At 37.2% G+C, this 23,727-nt stretch overlaps 2 protein-coding genes and 1 pseudogene across 3 annotated transcripts; all 3 read right to left on the reverse strand.

The window, feature by feature from the left end:
• Positions 1 to 4,436: 4,436 nt before the first annotated feature.
• tmem236 (transmembrane protein 236) lies at positions 4,437 to 7,400 on the reverse strand. The gene is made up of 4 exons (XM_026250314.1): positions 7,028 to 7,400; positions 6,555 to 6,627; positions 5,815 to 5,938; positions 4,437 to 5,726 (listed from the first exon to the last, which is right to left on the reverse strand). The coding sequence occupies exons 1-4, from the start codon at positions 7,273 to 7,275 to the stop codon at positions 5,116 to 5,118; spliced, it is 1,056 nt and encodes a 351-aa protein (XP_026106099.1). The 5' UTR covers positions 7,276 to 7,400; the 3' UTR covers positions 4,437 to 5,115.
• Positions 7,401 to 8,752: 1,352 nt separating this feature from the next.
• LOC113078034 (signal transducing adapter molecule 1-like) lies at positions 8,753 to 18,528 on the reverse strand. Of its 2 annotated transcripts, XM_026250311.1 has the most exons (15): positions 18,357 to 18,528; positions 18,169 to 18,272; positions 16,371 to 16,455; positions 16,203 to 16,278; positions 15,981 to 16,076; positions 15,743 to 15,889; positions 14,490 to 14,580; positions 14,217 to 14,409; positions 13,816 to 13,910; positions 12,026 to 12,114; positions 11,702 to 11,789; positions 11,564 to 11,618; positions 11,235 to 11,388; positions 10,976 to 11,109; positions 10,150 to 10,357 (listed from the first exon to the last, which is right to left on the reverse strand). In XM_026250311.1, the coding sequence occupies exons 2-15, from the start codon at positions 18,206 to 18,208 to the stop codon at positions 10,150 to 10,152; spliced, it is 1,551 nt and encodes a 516-aa protein (XP_026106096.1). In that variant the 5' UTR covers positions 18,209 to 18,272; positions 18,357 to 18,528. The 2 variants fall into 2 exon arrangements, with proteins under 2 accessions (XP_026106097.1, XP_026106096.1); XM_026250312.1 differs by lacking the exon at positions 18,357 to 18,528 and having other exon boundaries at positions 8,753 to 10,357; positions 18,169 to 18,208.
• A 1,176-nt stretch (positions 18,529 to 19,704) lies between these two features.
• Positions 19,705 to 23,724, reverse strand: LOC113078035 (collectin-12-like; annotated as a pseudogene).
• Between the last annotated feature and the right edge of the window lie 3 nt (positions 23,725 to 23,727).

Genomic DNA, 23,727 nt, shown 5'->3' on the forward strand with positions numbered 1-23,727 from the left:
TTTGTCACCCTCAAGTTGTTCCAAACCATTATGATTTTTTTTTTTTTTTTTTCTGCTGAACACATGGAAGTCAATAAGGACCAGCAATTGTCTGGTTACTCACATTCTTCAAAATAACTTTTTTATGATACAGCTTTCAGTTTTGGATAAACTATCTCTTTAATTCCCTTCATTCAAAACCTATTCAGCTTTGCCATTTTTGTAACACATGACTCCTCACATAAAACAATAAAATGCTCCCTGCTCCAAAAGGTTATGAAATACACTGGCCTGTTTCAAAGGTGTCATGTGTGCACATAAATCAAGTGAGGAAATGTGAGGAAAGCTCCTTATCAAACAAAATAAAATGGGTATGCTCAACCTTTTCATTTATATAATGTGATGTATTTGAATGCCAGAAATTGGCATTAACAGAGGCATGTCCTTCATCTGGTGCCATCCTGTGTCTCCAGTATTCTGGCAGGATCATGACAGAGAGGGGTGATCTGCCATTAGCCACTGCCAATAGCCAGACAAACACTTAATATAATTCAAGTTCACTCAAGTTCAATAGCTGCCAAAGAAAAACAAGACTTGAACGTTGTATTGGAAGAACATTAAAGTCGGTGCTGAACTAGGCCATGTTTCCAACCCTTCCTTTCATATTTAATCCTTAATACTTCATCTTGTCAGGTTAAGCTACTTTTAAGTTATAGCATTTCCACTTAATGATTTCTTTATGAAATGATTACGAAGTCAGTTTTTTCTTACAATATCATACTGATGTGAACCACATCTAAAAAAACATCTGAAAAACAAAAATGTACAACTCGGTAGTTATAACGTTTGATCAAGTTCGCAAGCCCTCAAGTGCCACCACTGAGTCAGAGAGTCTTTGCCAAGAGAAGTGGTACATTCGTCTGCAAGAAATGTCATGTAAGCCAGTATGAAATCTAAATTGTGACTCTTACACAAATACTCCAGTTTAAATCCATGTTAGGGGATTAGATACACAACAGAAACCAAGAACACATGGCAGGGAATTGGAACAGGCAGCACCTCCCAAGTGCGCTTCAGAAGCTTAACATGAAAGTTCAATCCATCCAACACATCAATATCACACAAAACTCCCACACTGCCCTGCTCTATTCTACAGACAAAAATAGATATTGGAATTTGCTGGAAAAAAAGCAACTCACATAATCCTTTTTGTCTTGGTTTCTAATAAAAATATTAAAATAATCTTTAAGCAAACACAAAAACACATTTGCAGCTTGTTTCCAATACGTGACGTAAGCAAAGAAACTCGCTTTATAACAAATTTGCTCTACAAAGAGAAAGACCAAATACATTTAGATTAATGATTGCAAAGACTTTTTTTTCCATAACGTGAATCGAGTTTTCACAATATATATGGAAACTGCTATTAATAAAGTCGAGTTTATTTTTTAGTCCATGTTCTTATTCACTCCACAACAAGGTAGGCTATTTGAAAAATGGCACCAATTAAGATGATTTAATTGAAAACCAATTTTAATATCTTAGTGCTTAAATATCTCCAAATTAACCTACAAGTCGCGCGATTTATAGTTTGACTATCTTCTTGACTCTTGACTGTAACGTTACCGAAAATACCAACAGCACATTTCTGAGGATTTGGAAACATCTGACGTAGCGGTTACAGTAAGAGATGACGCTTTCCTTTTATGATTTCTTTCTTTCGAGTTCTGCTACCTGACACTGCATACGTTCTGAGGCACGATAAGCCTATTTACTACCTGTTTGCTTTGACAGCTTTGAGCTTCTGTGTGACTGTGATCCCCTTCCGCCTGCTCTTTGGGGATTTAGGTATGACACACAGTGACTCACGCGTCTCTCATTCTGTTCTTCACACACACACACTCACTCATTCACTTTCTCTCCATGCAGCAAAAACGTTGCCTAAAATAGCAGCGAGTCTATTTTTAGACCTACGTTTCAGTCGAGTTCCCGCAGAAACGTGCTTGTACGTCAAATGTTATGAATTATGAAGTAGGCTACACTAAGAAATACTGTGGTGGCGGATGTAGTAGTGGGTGATTTGTGGGATATTTTCAATTCTGACCGCATCATCAAATGCTACTGAGGGAACAGGTTGCCATTTTGAAATCACAAAAGTCCAGAATGCAAAAAAAAAACAGTTCGGACAGAAGTAATGACACACATTTCACCCCTGTTTTCAGTATTATGAAAGGTAACATACACAAAAACATTCGAGGTAAACTTTAACAAGGCTCAGAATGACAATACGTACCATTATTTCACACTTTCAAGTTCTAAAAGTGTATCTTGTGACCCTTACTCAGAATTGTTTGTTTATAGGTGTATATTTCTACTCAATAGCATCCTGGTGATGGAAAATCACATAAAGCATGCTGCGGTTACTCACATAGGTGGACTGTTCTCTCTGCCTGTGTCCCAGACCACAGCAATACATCAAGAGAACATCCAGGGGGGTCGTGATGATGGTGCAGCCAAGAAGAGAGTCTAAATCACTCTTTCTGTGACACACAGCCTCTGGATCCCTTTCCGTACGGGACAGCCATCACATCAGTCTGATGAGAGACACAGCAGCATCAGCAGCAGCAGGTAAGTGTCTCCGTACCACACAGCCTCTGGTCCAGCCCATAGGTTTATAGAGCGTATAAAAAGTGGACATTCCTCCACAAACGGTGGAAGAATGTGATGCAGTCAGTCAGAGTGAGTGATTCACATCCTCCTGCTGTCTTCCCGATGCTCGAGACCAACAGGCTCGCAGTCCGTAGGCTCCAGGTATGTGTGCGCGATTTATTTGTTCTTCTCTTTCCTCGTTGAGTTCCTCTCCTTATTTATTTACGCCAGCCTGCGCCCTCCCCAGACATACCCCCAACACCACCCACCCCTCCCACCGCACCCCTTTTTTTTAAAGACAGACACAGGCTCAGAGTTTAAAATTGATACACGGTGTAAATGTCATTTTCCTGCCTGACTTTCCCTGCGTCAGCTTGTCCCCGCCCACCCCAGCCAATCAGAATGCAGATGCGAGCCACGTCTGGGTTGCCTTGTCTCCAGTCCGCACAGGCAGAGGAGGCTAGAGTCCATCATCTGCCGTCTCTCCTCCCTGCTTTCTGCTGTTCTCTACCTCCACGACTCTCTCTCCCCTGTGGATTCAGGCTCTTTCTGTCTCTTTTTCCCTCTGTGCAGCCAGGGATGCTCCTGGTTACCCGTGTTACACCCTTGTGTCCTTTCTGTTGCTGTGCTTCGCTGTTTCTCTCACTCCCTGTTGCTACACTGCATGCTAGAGCACTTAATGCAGGAGAAACACAGGCTGAATTCAAATGTCCTCCTTCCTCTCTTTGAATCTCAGCCCCTTTTCTTTATCAGTCAGTCCACTCCTCTTCTTTATGTATATACTGTATGTCTATATAGTGTCTGTCCTTGCTGTCTCCTCTTCCTCTCTTGTCTCGTGCTGAGGTGGCGAGCAAGAGGTCTTGCAATTTCATTTGCAGCTTCTGTTCACATGCTGACTGTCAAGTTTAAACGGAACAAATTAAAATTAAGCTCTATTCTGAAATCTGTGGGAGGCACGCTAAGGCGAACAATTCAGTCACACTCAGATATGGATTTTTAACGTCTCGTTTCGAGGGAATAAATCCCACCTCATTGGTTAGATGAGAATAATGCTGAGCTGAGAAAATAGGCTTGAAATAAGCATTCGAGACAGAGAAAGAAAGCTATCATATTCAGAGGTTTCTTCTTGAATACTTGCACTTAGGATCTTATATAACACAACATCTTGGCCATACACTTCAAATCAAGTAACAACCTATTTGGTTAGCTGTTAGGTAAGCTTACCTAACAATATAAAGTAAAAAATAACAAAAAAACTATTCTGCTATTTTACTGCAGAATGCTGTAAAAACTGTATGCAATTGTGTGTATATATATATATATATATATATATATATATATATATATATATATATATATATTATTATTATTATTAAACTGACCTATTAGATAACTGTGTGATCTGTATGAGTTCTGTTACATCTCACACTTGTAATGCTCTCAAGGTTACAAACACTTTACATGGTATCTGACAACAAGTATGACCATGTATAATGAAAAAACAAAAATGATAGATGGAATTATAGCGTGCAGCAGTATATGAGATGCAATGAAAGGGGATTTCTGAACATCATGGAAATTCAGAAGCTATATCTTATAATGTGCATTATAGTTGAATTGAAGTATTACTGTTAGTCTGTCCAACAGTCAGATTTTTTATAAAAAGCAATCAGGTTTTACATTATGATAACATGTCCTGGTATAAGATCAGCTTGCATTACCTTAAGTCAGTATCAACTTTAGCTGCACTCACTCACATGCTGAAATGAAATCCAACAATAAACGTGTGCAACGTCAAATGTTATTAATAAATTGCTGTATTTTACAAATTTTCAAAACATGACATTGGCACAATGAATTAAAACGCACTGTGTTGCATAGAAAAACAACAAAACAGAAAGCCTTAATACATGTAATAATATACTCAACATATGAACACAAACAGCATTTACACTACAAAAGTCTGGAATAATTAAGATTTTTATTTTATGTTTATGAAGAAAGTATTTTATTCTCAACAAGCCTGCATTTAGTTGATCAGAATGCCAAACAATTATCATATTAGAATGATTTCTCAAAAATCACGTGACACTAAAGACCAGAGTAATAGCTGCAGAATATTCAGGTTTACCATACAATTAATAAGTTACATTTCAAAATGTATAAAAATATAAAAACATTATTTTTAAGTTGTAATAATATGTCAATATTACTGTATTTCTGCTGAAATAAATGCAGCCTTAGTGAGCATAATATACTTTTTTTTTTTTCAAAAACATTTTTATACAAATATATTCTACAATAAATATGAATAGAATGACTAAACATTTAGATGTCTGAGTTTCGTTTTGGCCACCAGTAAAAAAAAAAAAAAAATCAAGAAATATGAAATTTATAAAAAAAAAAAAAAAAAAATCTTAACCCTAAATCGTAATTTACAATCTACAATACATGAGCTGTGAATCTGCATGGAATTTCATAATGCCCTCAGAACATGCTTGCTCTGTTCAGCAGTTTTAGTTTAGTCATAAAGACAAAGTACATGAAAGATACCGTGGTGAAAATGTTCTTTAGTATGTAGAGCACAGGGGTAACGTACCCGAAAACAGCCAATAGGCATATACGCACCACCAGGAAGGGCAAATCTTGGGTGAGGACACTTGATGAAGCAAGCAAAGGACTGCCTGGAGTTATAACAACACGCAGGATGGACAGATAAGCCAGTATGTATATGGGAAACACCCATGCTGAGTAATACACCGAATCAGTCCCGGCCACCCTCACCATTTCCACGGTGTCAAACCAAAACATGAAGGTGGCCACAAAGAGGTCATGCCGAGAGTCTCGAATCCAGACAAATTTAAACGGACCTGAGTAAGAATGAGAGGAGTAGAGATATGCTGTGCTGCTGGTACGAGAGGTGCCGCCTTCATCTACATCCCTCCAACGTCCTGATAGTGTCCCATTCCTGACCGGCGACCTTGGAGACGCATCGACGTCCCGTCCGTTGGCCTGCAGCTGTCCGGACACGGATGTCACCTGCTCCATGTGAGTCAACACTGGGCCTGGCATCTCAAAATCCAACTCTGATCCACTTGCTTTTTTTAAAAAAGAGGATAAAAATAGAGCACAACTTAGATGGACAGATCATTTAATTGGACAAGTTTATCGGCAGTTATCTCTTACCCTGTCCCGTCAGGCGAAGAGGGCGAATTTTCTCCACTATGTCCACACAAATGAGGGAGAACAAGACCAGAGAGACCGGGAGCTCAGTGAAGCGGTCACACTTAACACCAGCATCAACTTGAACCTGCACAACCATAAATAGACCAGAGGGTTGCAGAGAGAACAAAGAGTCATGAGCAAAAAGCTTTTTATCGTCCTCAAGAGAAAAATGAGGTGAAAGACTGAAAATGGAAGCAGTTTTGGATGCATCACCAAAAACTAACTACACGAAAACTGCTAAACTGGACCAATGTGGAGTCATATCTTCACCAGTCAAAAACCAAGAGAACCCTTTTCAAAACTGGTAATACATTGACAGTTGGCTGTAAAACAGATCTATTCACATTCCACAGTCTATAATACCCCATCTTTGGGTTAATAGAAAATCTGCTGGTCTACAGTGAGTTACTGAGTACCTCAGAGTGAATCTGTTTACGAAAGGTTTCTGATGTCTTGATGAGCCCTACGGTTTTTATTACAGTTTCTATTACGGACATCATTCTGAAAGTAAGATTACAAATGATCAGTATATGGTATATAAACATTCAAATGGATACATTTTCAAAATTCAATGATCCAAAAGAGTATGAAGTGCCATTAGGAACCTGTAAATAATGGTTCTTGGTAGTAATATAGATTTTAATAATCATGAAGTGCTCAGTCATATGGTAGATTCCTAGTGAGATGGAATAATGCATTACCTTTGAGCTGGCTATGATTATAGCAAAGCATGGTAAAGCGCTGAGGATCACGTATCCAAGTGTAACAGGTCTCCTGCATTAGAAATAAGAGCGTTTTCATTGATGAACATGATAAGCATCACAAACTAAGAAACATAGTTTAGAAATTATGAGCATAATTTCTTATAAAATGGGCTTATAATGCAACTTGAGTTTATAGTTGATCAATAAATTTGTAGACAATTTATTAGACATGCTTAAATTAATTTGAAAATATTTGAGTATTTTCTCACATAGTTCTTCTATAGTTGAATAGAGCGATTCACATTGAACCATTAAAGTCAAAGGAATGGTGTAGTAACCAGTCACAAGACATGCATTTCCACTAATATGAAAATTGCAACTAATGCTGATTTTAATTATGAATAATGAGAGTTCATGGATCATCTACTCTTATAAAACAGTGGCAGCATAGAAAACGGTTTAGTACTCACCAGTTGGTCACTTCTGAGAAGCGATTTGTCTTGAGGGTGAAGTACTTCAAAGGAACCCACACAAACAGGGTTACAGACGCCACATAGGCCACCGAGGCCGCCACCACCAGCCAGTAGGCAGTGACACTAGCCTTCACAATACGAATGACAGATGCAAAGCGCTCCATTACTACAAACACAGGAATACAGAGACATGCGAACTGCAGAAGCTCATAAAGGATGAGTTTGACAGTCTTTCCAGAGAGCATCTTGACACTATGAGTTTTCAGTAAATTCCTCTATGAGTGAGCCGTCACTGAATGCATCTCTCACAACTCTGAATGACTGAACGCTCTGGACTCTGTACACTGCTGCTGCTTACACTGCATTCTTACAGGTGCTCTTTTACTGCCACAGTAATGAAGCAGTCACGATTCTCTTTTTATGGAGTTACAGGAGCAAAAAGTATCAGTATGATTTTGATTTTTGAAATAAGTTTCTTATGGTCACCAAGGCTGAATTTATTTGATTAAAAACACATTAAAGCTGCAGTAGGTAACTTTTGTAAAAATATATTTTTTACATATTTGTTAAACCTGTCATTATGTCCTGACAGTAGAATATGAGACAGATAATCTGTGAAAAAATCAAGCTCCTCTGGCTCCTCCCAGTGGTCCTATTGCCATTTGCAGAAAATACGTCGCTCCCGGTAAGAAACAACCAATCAGAGCTGCGGTCCGTAACTTTGTTTGTGTTCAAAATGTAGAAAAATGTATATAATAAGCGAGTACACCATGAATCCATTTTCCAAACCGTGTTTTTAGCCTGTCCTGAATCACTAGGGTGCACCTATAATAAGTGTTTATATTCACACTATTTTAGATTGCTTCGGGGGTACCGCGGCGGAGTAAACCAGTACCTTTGTGATTCTTCATAGACATAAACAGAGAGAAGTAGTTCCGGCTACAATGTTCTTCCGCAAGACGTAAGCAGTTCTGTTTATTAACCGCCTGAGCGTCAAAAGTTACCGACTGCAGCTTTAAAACAGTAAAATTGCTAAGTCGAATAAATTATGAAATAGTTCTCTCTCTCTCTCTCTCTCTCTATACATAGTTTATAACAAAGCTGAATATTCAGCAGCTATGCTGTAGTTTTCAGTGTCACATCATCCCTCAAAAATCATTCTAATGTGCTGATTTGATGCTCAAAAACATTTCTTACTATTATTAATGTTGAAAATAGATGTGCTGCTTAACTTCTTTGAGGTTTACTTTTTTCGAGACTGATAGTTCTTTTCGTTTCAATTATGGAAAAATAAACAGTTCAAAAGAACAGCATTTATTTATTTTTTATACATAAACTGTAATCTTTGATTACCGGTAATTTAATGCATCCCTGCTAATAAAAGTACTGATTTCTTTATATATATATATATATATATAAAACATTCTGACCACAAACTTGAGTGGTAGCATATATAATTTTGAAGCTGATAAATTCTTCTTTCGAATAAAACTTTTGTTTTTACTCGTTGGATGTATTATTAAAACTTTATTATCTTGCTGTTATTATTAATAATAATCAGCAATTACCAAGTCTATTTTGTTTTGTTAAATATGCACACCTGCAGCATTCAGAATTTGTATGATTTTTTTTTTGTTTATTAAAATTTTTACAGTGAAACTACTAACACACCTCCACCGGTCTACCAGAGCAAAGTGATGCATAAACATGAGACACAACATGTGCTGTACATTTGACCTAGTTTTATTGTGAATGCTAATAATTAAGATGATTAAAATAGTACATACAAACAACGGGGTACATAGAACTGATACACCAAAAACAGTCATTTTCCTGTGGATAAGGCTGACGTAAGGATTATCATCTTCGTGTGCAAATGCTAAGGTGTTACATTAGAACTGGCCCATGGTCCCAATTTCCCAGAATGTTCTCTATGAAACGTCAACAACTACTCTGATAACACTGGAGCGACACAGAGACAGAGATGTGGGGTAGTGCCTTGGTTTAGAGTAGGATATGCAAATGAACGGAGGAGTCTGCTCTCTTTTGTGTCAGTCTAAGCCCCTGGCCAAGGGATTAGTTCAATCATTCCACGTGCTACAGATCATTTACACATGATCATTCATTCCCAGGGGATACGGAGAGTTTGAAAAATTCCAAGCCAAGTATCTCTGTCGCTTATTTTGAAATGGCTATGGAAAAGGGTTCGAGTGCAGGGTCAATGGCATTCAGGTTCTTCTTCGAGGGTGGAGGAAACGTGTTTTAATGGACACATCTGAAATGAGGGTAATGAAAAGGGTCAATTAAAAGTGCATGGTGTGGAGCAGCATTACTCCTCAACTTCCCATCTGCCCTTTCTACAGAAGAAGCAGCTGCTTTGAACGTCACGCTCTAAAGACAGAAGTGAGCTCTCGTATATACACATCTGCACACAGGCAGAATATTACATCCTTCTATTAAAGTACTGTCAATTAAAACAGCAAAATGACAATCAAAATATAAATAAAATGCACTAAAAACATCTGATCTTCTTAACACTGAAAATTGAGCTTAGAGACATCGGGCTGATGGGTAACTGTCAAGACAATGGCAGTGTTTCGCTACATGGTTCTGGAGGAGAGGTGAGATGACTTGAGGGCCTGAACATGCTCCTTCTCTCACACACACACACATACACACACACACAAACTCTCATAGAGATGAGAAATTAAAATGATGACGTAACCTCCCCTTCAGGACCTGTTGTGACAAACACTGGACTATTGAGACCTACATAGGTACGGAAACGTATGTACAACACAAGCATGCTGTGTGTTTTCTTGTAAGAAACGTCCAGTTAATTATTACTATAATGACGCTGCCAAATAAACCATATAACTTAGCATTCCTCATCACCTTCAACAAAATGTTCTTATAAAAGAGACCAAAGAAGTATGAGATGGATCAGAACCGCTCTGTGAGAACACCACCGGTTAGTAGTCAATAATCGGCACATCCTGTAGTGATCAGAATCAGTGTTTGTTTGTAGTGTCTTGGAGATATCTTTGTGTGAGCTGAAGGCTCCTTGTTTCTGAGTGTAAGTGTGTGTATGTATGTGTTTGTATGAGTCTCTAGGGGTCCTATAAGAGGGCTTTCTCAGGGTAAGGGGTCTGTTGGTTGTCTGCAGGGGCAGGGAGGCTCTGGGTGGAGGGCCCGGTGTAGCCGGGGGTCTGGCTCATGGCCACTTGAGCACCGGCTGGGGTCTGGTAGGACTGGACGTCAGCTGGAGGCATGCTGCCAGGGGGTGGGCTGTAGACTGGAGGCTGGCCCATGTACATATGGACATCACTGAGACACAGATCAAATAATACATGCATTTATTTCAACATAATTATACAAATATAATAATAATTATCCCACCACCAGTAATACATTAATAATAACAATAAGTTGTTAAATAAAATTATAAAGCCTTATTTTTATTATTTTAATAATAATAATAATATTATTAAATATTTAATCTAATCATACAAACATTATTATTATTATTAATGCATACTGCTAATTTTTATTATTGTTAACTTAACTTGTTTATTATTAATAATATCAACAAAATATTAAATATTTTATCTAATTATACTAAAACATAAAAATTATGGCATCAATACATTATTATAACTTTGATCACTTATTTGATTTATTATTATTATTATCATCATCAATACTATCACTATAAATGAACAGATACAACTTCAATAGTGATCAATAATTTAAGTAATGAATTGCTTATAATAAATGATTATATTTTTATATTTTATTAATTCATAGATCTAGCTTTTTAAAATAAGAATAACTACTAATACTAATACTAATATTAATAATAATACTGATAACAACAGAATCATGCAAACATTTTTAAATATACTACAATTATTTTATTTGTGTAATATAGTAAAGTGGGATTACGTGGGAGCCGGCTGCCCGGCCATTGGTGTTCCTGTTTGGTTCATTGCAGAGAGCTGCTCCATCGGGACATTGTATCCTGGAACTGCTGTGCTGCCCATTGCATACTGCCCTCCAGTGGGCTGGCCAGGATACACCTGAAAATAAAACAGAGACATATCCTAATATATCACTACCAAAACAATCACCAACAAACAGCCATAATAGCAGTTTAAATCATATCTAGCAAACGAACAACATACACAGTTTGTCAGACTCTCACCTGTTGGGAAGCGTTTGGGGTCTGCTGCATGTAGTATTGCTGGCTCTGTAGTTTGGCATACATAGCATATACTGGGTCTTCATTCATTAGATTAGCATAGAGAGACAGCGCTTCCATGACCTTCACGTTCAGTTCAGACAGCTCCGAGTGTTTTCTGAAAACAAACACGGCAGATTTATTACACATGAGATCTATATGGCATGACGTGTGCATTTGTCTCATTGGACTTCATTCACTAAAAAGAATTGGAGGTTTGTTTACTGGCATTGCTAGATTTATGGAAGGATGGATTTGCATTAAATTTGTTTTAGATAGGAATTTTTGAATACCTGTCAATGTCCTCCAACTTCTGGTCAATGAGAGGACCCATCTGGTTGCAAGCAGCTAATTGGGAGAAGAGGAACATCTATGAATCAATGACTTAATCTTTTCAACAGAATCAACATGTGAATCTGTTTTATACTCACCCTCCAACTGCAGGAGTTCACAGGTGTCTGACTGGTCATCTGTTGGATCTGCACTCTGGATCATCTGAAGCAGCTGGTCCATTTTCTCCTGCAGAACATTGCAAAGACATTACAGACTAGACTGCATGACACTTTCTTGAGAGCTGCTACATGTATGACTAATTCGAAACACAGTTCTCCACCGGGAGCATCTGACGTCTTCAAAGGGAAAGAGTGAAAAGTGGAGCATTCATTTCACTATGCTATTTCATGTGCTTTGTAGTTGTAAGGGTTGTGTATGAGAGGAATACAGTGCCAAATAGTGTGAGAAATATGTAGCCTCACCTCATCGATGTAGACAGGCTCTGGCTCCGGTTCAATCGTCTCTACCTGGACGTCTTCACTGAACTGCACTGTCTTCTTCTCGGTTTTCACTTAGGAAAGAAAAATATCAAAGATGATATAATCCAAAAATCCAAGAAATATAATCCAGAAATCCAAAAGGATATTGTTTTGACAATGCACACTAGGCTCTGAAAGTCAGAGACCACGCTGAAAATATGGTAATTGAAAATAACTGAATCCTGTAAATGAACAAAAACTGACATTTGGAAGATTTTGGATTTCAAAAAAAGGGTTTTGTGACATTAATCCTGTCAATTCCTAGGTACAGATCAAGATGCTCTTTGGATCATTCTCCAATCATGCTGGCATGACTGCTTGGCATGATAAAGCAAAAGACTGACATAAAATTTTAAATTGACCTCATGTGGAAAATCATAAGAATGCACATAATTTATTAAAAATAAATAATAATAATAATAAAAATTCTCCAGTGGTCTATGATGTCTTTGGACTCCAATGTAGTCACAGTTTTTTATTTATGTACACTACTGTTCAAAAGTTTTTTTTTAATGATGGTTTCCAATGCTCAGTAAGGCCTGGTTCACACGGGACGATTTTAAAATTGTCGGCCGATTTTCCAAACCTGAGAGACCCCACACACGGCGATAAAAAAATCACGGGTCTAACAGTTTTGGTCGTTCAGTGTGTGGTGTGCAGCCACACGGCAAAATCAACACATCACACACAAATCGATTTGACTCCCGAGCATTCCCAGGTCAGACGGGAAATCTCGCAAAATCCCTCGAGATCAAACATGACTTCAGAGTAAACAATCATGGCGGACCAAGAGCATGCAGTGGCCATTGTGCTTTGTTTTTAACGGAAAAAAAAGACAACGCGAGCATGGACTATACTTGCTACATCATGATATGGAGGAAAGTTGTTGTTTTATCTCATAGAAATGTTGTTACGTACTACACAGATTAATAACCGTGGAAATAAACGTTCATATATTCGTTTCCATGTACTCTGGTGGACTGCAGTTGTGGATGTAGTTATGCCCATCGACTTTATTTGTATTTGTTATATTTTATACGCAGGCTGTTTTGATTTTGTTTCCCGGTATTTCCTCACCGCCTCATCACCTCGCTTTCTGATTGTCTACACGCTACAGTCCACAGGCTGCGTGATTGTTTGTCCTCGGGGGACACCACACACGAGAAGAATCGGGCCAAATAAATCCAACATGTTGGATATCCCCGATTTGAGACCGGAGTGGTCCTGATGTTCTTCCGAGCAGAGGAGAGCAGTCTTAACACACCACACACGGCAGGAATATTTGATCAGATTATTTTACGATAATCGGAGCATCCTAAGATTGTCGGAAGGGGTGAATCGGGGCTAAAATCGGCCTAATTATCCTGCCGTGTGAACCAGCCTTAAGGCTGCATTTATTTGATAAAAAAAAAAAATACAACAAAAGCAGCAATATTGTGAATACTTATTCAAACTCAAAATATCTATTTTAATATATTTTTTAAAAATTGTTTATTTCTGTGATGGCAAAGCTGCATTTTTATCAGTCAATTTAGTGTCACATGATCTTTCAGAAATCAGTCAAATATGCTGATTTACTGCTCAACTTAATGTTTATTATAACCATGCTTGTAAAAATAATTTAAATGGATGGTAAAGTGAGAAGAGAAAAACTATTGTGCAACAGTCAGAAAGATGACTTTAAGGGGCTGCAGACCGACAGGTGGAAAAGAGTAGATGACAGCTTTACTTACTCATCTCAGGCTCTGCTGTCAGGTCCGCTGTCACAAAGTTTGACGGAAAGAGTCCAACACCCTGATACGTCTCACCCTTCCACCAATTAGGGTCACTGTGAGAGAAGAGATGCTAAAGCACCCTCCTGCTAACTGTCATTTAAAAAATAACTCTTTGGCTGTGTTTGGAATCATTCATTCAATCTCTACAGAGATCTGAAGGTCTACTAACCTCCTCACACAACTTCTGTTTCATAGTCATCATGTGTAGCTTAGCAACCAAACTGACCAAAGTGGAAACAAGCCTTCCAAACAGAACAAAAACGACCAATGTGTAGTGAATATCATACAAAGGGAATGATTTCAAACACAGCCTGTGAGAGAAATTCACTGTGACCATCAGTGAACAGAACCAGACTCACCTGTCATCCAGGATGGTGATGATCTCGCCGGATTTAAAGGTGAGCTCGTTGTCCTCGGCTGCCTCGAAGTCATAGATGGCCCTGACCTTTCTGCCTTCAGCCTTGTGAGATGTGAGGAGGCTGCTGGTGCTCGGGTAGAGGCCAGACAGAGAGACCTGGGGCTGCCGCTGGTCCTTCAGAGACAGTTCGATCGCTGAGAAAGGGACAGAGACAGAGATCTAGCTTTCTTCAAGATGAGTTATTGCAGACTTAGCTTCACATATTTGCACCCACCTTTAGCAATGTCTTCTTCTTCTTTCTTGTTGGTTGATGTTGCAGGGTCTTTAGCTACCAGTGCAGGGCTGGCTTTAGCCTGTTCTGCTGCCTGAACAAATAAAGTTAAACATATTATTACTTAAACAATATCATACACATTTTTTCGCCTTATGAGAAGAGTCACATAACAGAAGGTAACATAACGGCTATTCAACACTCAATATATTACACAGTCTGCATATAATGGAAAAAAGGAAATGAAAAGAAAATTGAAAGAGAGAATTAAATAATAAAATGATAAGAATAACAGCCACATATATTTATTATATATAAATATATCAATTCAAATGTTTGGCATCAGTAAGATTAAAAAAAAAAAAAATTGTAACGCAAGTCATATGTTTATTAAGCTTTTATATAAACAGTAAAACAGTAATATTATATCTTAAAATTACAGTTTTCTACTTGAACACTTTACTTTTAAAGGTCCAATTCTCGCTATTGAACAAACCATTAACTACGACCCTTACCTCATTAAACTTCTAATTTGCTGCTTATTAATAGTTAGTAAGGTAGCTGTTAAGTTTAGGTATTGGTGATTAGGGATGTAGAATATGGTCATACAGAATATGTGCTTTATATGTACTAATAAATAGTCAATATGTTAGTAATAGGCATGCTAATAAGCAACTAGTTCCTAGTGAGTATTGGTTCCTATACTAAAGTGTTACCATATTTTGTATTATTTTATGATGTAATTTAGTCATGTGATGTCAAAGCAACTTTAGCTTAAGATTTTTGTGAAAACCATGATATATTTTTAGGATTATTTTATTAGAAGAATGTTTGAACATTTATTTGATATCTTTATCATTTATTTGAAATATAAATATATTTTATAACATTATAAATGTATTTACTCTTACTTTTGATCAATTTTATGCATCTTTGCTAGCTATATATATATATATATATATATATTATGATGGCTAGCCAACTATTAATTTGATTTAATAGTAAAAATAAATTATCTAAAAAAAAACAAAAAACTTACTGACTCCAAACTTTTGACCTCAATGTAAGGCTTTCTTTTAAACATTTCCTTTAATATCATGTTGTGCATGTTTTATGTGCTAAAGTCTGAGATTTGGCTTTTAAACTGAAGCTGCACTCCTTACACACATTTAATCACTTAGAGATAACTACAGCATTTTACATAATCCAGTGAACAGGCAGATCTGTGCAGTGGGGGTCTGGATCGGGCTGCTCACCTGAGAGCCCACGGCGGGGAAGATGACGCCCTGTTCTCTGAGGTTCTTGATCATGGCCGATATGAGGCTGAGCTGGGGGTCATTACGGAAATCCTCAGCCCATTCCACCATCAGAGCCTTCAGCTTCTCACACACTTTTGGGTGTCCCTTTAAAAGAAAAGACAAAACATCAGTCATTAACTGCTGGACGAAGCAATTAAAGCATGCAGTGTTTCTACAAACAAAATGAAAAACATACCTTATTTAGCACGTTGCTAACTTCACTAGCAAATTCCCTGGAACAAACCTCTAAATGGAATATTTTTCCACAGTTTGACACACACGCACCTAGAAGCTATGGAGGAGAAAACACTCATTTGATTCTTGATGGCTCATTAATGGCTTCTGATGTTTGCATACTTGAGAATGAAGCATTATTTCTCCTCATCCAGTGGAAAGCATTAAGAAACATTTGCCTTACCGTCAATGCTTGCATGGCAACATGCGGATCCTTGTGATTAACTCTCCTCATTATAGATCGCAGGCATTCTTTAGGCCTTCAGAAGACAAGCAATAAGATTTAACCTTTTAATCACCCATTTATCTAAAAGACATTCACAAAAAAAATCCAGAATGCTCATTGGCTAACCCAGTGCGAGACTGTCCAATCTTGTCACAAATGTCCAAAATGAGGCCCCAGTCCTCAGCTGTGTTCAACTCACTTGTCGCTTTCTCTGCAAAAGAATAATGATAAATATTTCCTGTGATTTTGATTTCTGTGATTTGTCCTGTGATTCAGTTGCATAACATTCATTTGCAAATTAATTAATGTGTATCTGTGAAAGGCCACAGGGTCTGTTACACCTAATTATAGAAACCAGAGTCAGAAATAACCAGTGCCTAAGAAAACAAATGCCAAAAAAAAAAAAGAAAGAAAAGCCCCAGGTTATACAGGAATAATAACGGGTTATAGTTGGGATATATCTATAAAATGTTTGGTATGTTTTACTTTTTTTCATGTTTTTAAAGTCTCATTATCATCAAGGCTGAATTTGTGTATTTAAAAAAATAGGTTAAAAAAAATTATAATAATAAAAATATCTCAATTTTGTGCTCAAGAAACATTTCTTATTATCAATAATGAAAATGCTGTTAATATTTAGTGGGAACTGTGATACAAAGTTTACAAAAATTATAATTTGAATTTCAAATCATTTGTACAATTATATGCCACTATATATTTTATATGAAACTCTATTTACAGCAACTTTTATTATTGTACTTTTTAAATTTAAATGCAACTAAATCAACAAGCATAATTGTTTAAATCCCCATGAAAATCAATTCCAGCCCAGGCAGCAAATATTTCCCCCCCACACACACACACAAAAGTTAATTTATGACAGAACCAATTCCGCTGTTTAGAGAAGGTTAACCAATGACCTGCATTTGTTGTGAGATTCTGTTTGTCAATCTAGCAAGCTGTCAAATAGAGGACAGAGGTCAGCCAAAACAAAAACACAATGGCCTGTTCTAGTACAGAAACACCCCTAAAATACATTTTATAATAAACAAAACCAGCTAGGAGACTAATTCTGCACAGACACTTCTTCTATGCCTTCAGACCAGCTCAAACATTGACAATCTGCAGCTACTGTACATCACTCCAGCAGTCACTGCCAAAATCTGACATTGCCCACATCTGCAAAGTAGGAACATTTTCAGATCAATTCATATGTTCAAAAATGTTCTACCAAATTTTCACGCGCTTCCTAAAATGCATGCATTTATATTATAAACCGCGCACAGGCTGCTTTCCCCAGCAAAACTATTATCCGCAGGCTCATAATACTATAATGATATAGCCTAGACAATACAACACTGTAATCTTAATGAAGGCCTGTTATAAAGAATACATTTGTGCAGTTGGATTAAAAAATCAGTCAACAAAACAAACGCGGCTAATAATATATCAAATGAACAGCTGGGGACATTTGCAGCGTCACTGTGTGAACCGTTATCTCCGGTCGAGGATGAATTAAACCGTTAAGATTGAGTGAGGTGGCTCAAATCATCTGAAGTTGACTGCAAAGCGCCTGTATTTACTCAATAGTGCACTGCCAGTGCCACACAAATAGAGAAAATAAGCTTTTGATCGCTAGTCAGTCGCTGCTTCTTTAGCTACAAACTTGGCTAGCCATCAGGCTAATAACATGTTAAGCTCTCTAGCTGTGAAACTGTTGTCATTAATGCCTACGTTAAAAGTTTCGGGTTTAACCACTAATGGGAATTATTAAATCAATGGAATGCCTTTCCGAAATTCACATAAATAGTTGTAGTGATTTCGAAAAGATACAAAAAGCCGGTGGGTTGCTAAGAACAACAAAAGACAGAGATGAGCTCCGTTAGCTCGCCTGCTAAGTGCTAACATGACATCTCAAACTTACCAACATCTTGATCAAAGGGATTTGAATTGAAGAGAGGCATGGCCGAGATATACACGCGACGAAATCTAAGCTCGATCCTCTTCTTGTTCTTCTCCCTGTCAGCACTTGTTAAGAAGTGAATTAATAAACATAATAAGATAGAAACTACACTTAGTGTTGCTGATGGGATCCTCTCCTCAGTCACTTACTCGCAGCTCGAAAGCGGTGCATTCTGGGTAACAGAGCTATTGCTGGTGTGTGCACATACCACACCGTTAAAACACACAAACAGCTGGGCATATCCAAATAAACATGAGCGGGATGTAAACGAGATGTTTGTTATTCGACACTGGAGTCTGTTAGTCGGATAGTGTAAATGATGACTTTGTGAAGGTTAGGGAAATACAGCTAATAAATCATATGACTTAATCACATGGTAGACCCTATCTGACTCAGCAGTCACAAGATGATGTGGACATTTTTATTTTATTTATTTGCTTTGTCTTATTGGACGCTTAGTTAAAATATGAAATTGCGTCTTTTATGATAGGGTAAGACCAGTTGTTAAGAGCTATATAAGAGGAAAAATTTAAATTACAAATGGGTTTTCTCTAGCAGTGGAAAAAATCTGAAATCTTTTAAAATAAATATTTTGACATTGTTTTGGGGTAAACTAGTAAATAATAATCAATAAACAAATAAGTAAACTCAATAAAATCACACTGACCTACCTGACAAGGGAATTTTCTTTAAATGTAGCATAGGAATACATTATAAAATTAAAAATGTAAATATATAGCTTACATATTTAATATGTATATAATGTAAATTATTTACAAATGTTTTCTAATTTATTTACTATATATATATTTTTTTATTGTAAGGCTTATTTGACCAAAACACAGCTTAAAACAATAATATTTCTAAATACTATTAATTTAAATTAATATTTTCTAGTATATTTATAGTAAGATGTAATTCATTTAAAATATATTGTATATTTATAGTATAAATAGTATATTTTTAATGTTATTTATTCCTCTGATAACGACAAATTAATAATATGTTTATAAATAAATGTAATATATAATAATAATTGTTTCTTGAGCACCAGATCAGCATATTAAGATGATTTCTAAAGTGATCCTTTGCATCAAAAGAATAAATTACATTTTAAAATAAATTCAAATAGAAAGACGTTTTTTCAAATTGTAAACATATTTCATAACATTGTTGTTTTTACTGTATTTTTGATCAATTAAACTCACTCTTTGTGAGCATATGAAACTTTTTTTTAATCATAATTTATCATAATTAGTGTGGCCATATGTGCTGTTAAAACAGGACACGTCCTGGTCAGGATTTTAATATTCCATAAAACATCAGAGTCCCATACAAATGCCCAGTATGGTCAGCCTAATCATAATACATACATGTATACAGTATTTCTGACAAGTACTGTGTATAGTTGCAAAACAATCTATGTTGCATTATTGTGTTACATATAGGACATTCCACAATTAAACATTTATCAAAAGGATTTCAACATAAAGCATATTGAAAAATACCAACTATATTTTATTTCAGATAAAAACATGGTCTTTGATGATAACTACATACATGTACATGTATTCAAATACACAACTATTTTATACATAGCTACTGCATAATCAAATATTTGAAAAAGGTATTTATAAAATCACATTAATGATGTCCAAGGTGTAAAACTCTGGTGTGAACAAATTCTGGATTATAGTCATTAAAACATATCAACATATTAATTGTAGCTTTACGGTTGGCTGTTAAAAGCTTTATTTTCATTAAAGCAGCTACAAAGCTTTATTGTATTGCACTGGAATAATGTGGCATCAGCTTTGTTAATGACACAGGTAAAACAGGTATTTACAATTACATGATTACAATACATTACAGCGTTTTCACTTATCTAAACATTAACGTGACTGGTGATCAGTGTATTGTATAGTTTGCAGTCTTCTTCATGTCTGTCACATGTGACTCTCTGGGGAAAGCGATCGTTCGTGCTTTATGAGAGGATACTGTGACAGAAGTCTTCTGAACTGTCTCTGTGATTGTCTTATCCAATATGCTCTGTTCATTCACAACAGGTGCTATAAAACGGGAACTTTGGCTGTGAATAATGGAGAAAAGACTGCAATGAATGAAATGAACTCGAGCACAGCAAACAGATAACTCTTTTCAACCAAAAGAAGCTAAAAAATGTTTGCAAGAAAGAAGAATTTGAACTTACATTCATTCATTCGTTCGCAAATGAAACCAATGTGTTCTGTGCAGAAAAAGTCGTTCCAACTGCCCTCATATATTAGGCCGGCACAGTCCTCCCCAACCTCGTGACCATGGCTCCAGTTATCAGGCTGTCCAGGCTTCCATTTCCTTTCAATTAAAATCAGACAAGACTAATGGGGAATGCTTCCTCACACTGCCATCTACTCATTATATTACTGAGGATCCTCAATATAATGGAATATGTTATACACTGCATATGTATTATGTATTTCAGTTAATCACTCACGTGTAGTTGGGCAGGCTCCCCATCCACCCATCTCCAGATGTTTTCCTCTGCTCTGTCAGTGAGGCCCAGCCAAAAAGAAGCCCTTTCCAGAAATCTGCCTCTTTATCCATAGCTGTGATAGATAATAAAGTAGGCATTGTATAGAGTAATGTTAGGTTTAAAACTCAAGAGTCGTAACAAGATGCCCACAAGGCTATCTGTTACGACACACTGCAAAACTGCAAACTGTTTTAATAAAGTTAATTCTGTTTAAGACCATTACATATTTGATAATAGTATCTAGGATTTACCTGCTCATCTTCATCATTAATAATCAGCATAGTTGAACTCTTGTTGCTGCATCTTTCCATCGTGTCATTAAAGTCCAGCATCTCTGATGAGAAGTAGTAACACGAGTCTCTGAAGCTCTTCCACTGAGGTGGGCACCCTAAGATGATAAAAAGAACACACTTAATGTGTAAGTAGTAAAACAATGCAAACGGGGAAAAAATTAGTTTTAAGTAGAAACCTCAGCAAAAAACATATATTTAACCCCCCCCCAAACACGATTTTTACTGGAAGACCACCACGAAATTGCTATCCGCTTGTTAAGTGGTTGACGTAATGTGTCTAACGAATGCACCAATGGATGCTGTTTCCAGGTTCAAGCCTCAACTCATTTCACTTAAGAATACTATCTCAGTCTTTTATGAGCACCGTTCATTCATGTTAAACATTTAAACTAAACGTTTTCAAACTTACGGTTGTACATTACAGTCTCTGTGCTCTCAGTGTCCCAAACACAAATAAGTTATATAATTATTTATTTATATTTTCATTGTCTGGCTATCTGGGATTTCATTAAGGAGTTAAAGTTTTTTGTAATAAAATATCACATTTTGAGTGTATATAAGCACTGTTTTGTTGATATTAAAAACATTCATTATTACATAAAAACCAAATGATTTTCTACTGGTATTGACTATAATAAATGGCCCTGTGTTGAGTGTATGTCAGTAGTTCTCAAACCTGGGGTACGAAGTAGAGCCCTGCATGGGCCTCAAATTTAGGGCAGAGATGCTAGGGCCCGAGCCTGGCCCGTGTCCGAAAGTTTATAAGAATTACCGCCCGAGCACACCTTTTCACCTGTATACTAAAACAGCTAATACTACTGTTTCAGCTATTAAAAATAGTTCAGTTTTGTATGTAATGGCAAAATGATTATATTTCGTTTCGTTTTAAGTTAATTTAGAAGAACGTTTGGAGCATTTTTTTGTTCATCATATATACATTTTGTTTTTTAAGTAATGAACAAGCAGCCAGCGACAGACAATGAGCAGATCATATATGTTTGATCAATTCAGCCTTCTCAAATTATCTTAACTTGCCTAAAATAAATCTATAGATATACCAAAATAGTTGAAGCATATAACAATGTTTAAAGGACCAGGATGATCACTTGCATGTTTTCCGTGAATATGGCTTCATTTTTGCTCATAAGGTAAAAGTAATTTATCATTCGTAACTGTAAAGGTTCACTTTTATTTTTGTTCACTTACAATATGAACAAAACATTGTGCTTTTATAAAATAAAGAAAAGAAACATGATGTGCTTTGAATAAAAGCCTCACAGACAGAAATATATCTATAGAAAGCTTTAAATTAGTAATTAAGGAAATAAAACTTATTGAAGACAAAAACTATTTCATTATAATCATAATCCGTAAAGATGCAAATCTTAAAGGTGCGTCTAATGAGGAGATGCTCATTAGACATGCTCCAACTTCTCCCTGATGCTCTGCATTGTCAAATGTCACCTGTATGCTAATGCATGTGTGTATATGCTTTGCGTATTGTGTAGGTGATGTATAATATTTATAATATAATCATTATAACAGTATATTATAACATACAGTAGCCTATGTGTGCTGAATATGGGGACAATAAAATGAGAGAAGCTAAATAAACATGAGCCTGGCCCGAATGGACTCACCCAACGGGCTTGCAGACCTCTAGGGAAAGGTAAGCAAATGTTAAAAGATTGAGACCCACTAGTGTATGTGAACAGTGAGTATAAGAAAAGCTGGTACCTGGTGTACTTGTAGGGGGTGGCGCTACCTGGCGGTTGACAAAGCCTTGTGGATCTGCCGGGGCCACAACTACTTGTGCAGGGAGTCCAGGTGATCCAGGTGGTCCAGGAGGTCCAGGTGGGCCTACGGGCCCACGAGGCCCTTCTAGTCCTGCAGGCCCAGCTGGCCCTCTGAGTCCTTGCGGCCCTTGTGGCCCTTGAGGACCTGTCTGACCATCTCTTCCAGGCAGCCCAGGTATACCAGGGTCACCTTTCTCTCCCGAAGGCCCCGCCCTGCCCCCAGATCCTCGTGAACCCTTTTGCCCAGGGCTTCCTCTTGAACCGGGTAGCCCTTTCATTCCTGGTACACCAGGAGGCCCTGCTGGACCCTTTCTCCTTTAGGCCCAGCAACACCAGGTGCTCCCTTTTCACCATTTTCACCTTTCTGGCCAGCTTTGCCAGGTGGCCCCTGGGACCCTTTGTCTCCCGAGGTCCTCTTGGACCAGGAGGACCTGAAATTATGAAACAAAGAAATGAACTCCCACTCTTCTAAAACCATAAAATTCTGGTAGTGAAATGAGTTATTAGGGTATATTCAGAAATGTTAATATTTAGAAAGTGTTACAATTTTAAAGAGGTCACTCATCCATTTAGCCTGACGACACCCACAGTGACCACACAGCCATGGTTTGTTGCAAATTATAGCTCAAAATATCATATTTTTTTATATATGCAAAAATCAATAAATCTCTTTTAAACAAGTGTTTATATTTAAATAAATAGAAGCCTAGCCTCAGATCTTACCCTGAAGAATCGTGAAATTGGTGATGAGCTGCGAGTGTTTGCTGTCCACCAGTTTCATTTCCTCCATGACTATGGAAAGGCTGCTGACCTCTTTGTCGAGCCTGGCGGCGAGTTCTTCCTGCTGGGTTTTGAGCTCTGAGTTGTCGGCTCTGGTTTCTGCCACACTGTTGTTCAGCCC

Source organism: Carassius auratus, unplaced genomic scaffold (genome assembly GCF_003368295.1).
Source record: "Carassius auratus strain Wakin unplaced genomic scaffold, ASM336829v1 scaf_tig00023987, whole genome shotgun sequence".
Taxonomy (NCBI): domain Eukaryota; kingdom Metazoa; phylum Chordata; class Actinopteri; order Cypriniformes; family Cyprinidae; genus Carassius; species Carassius auratus.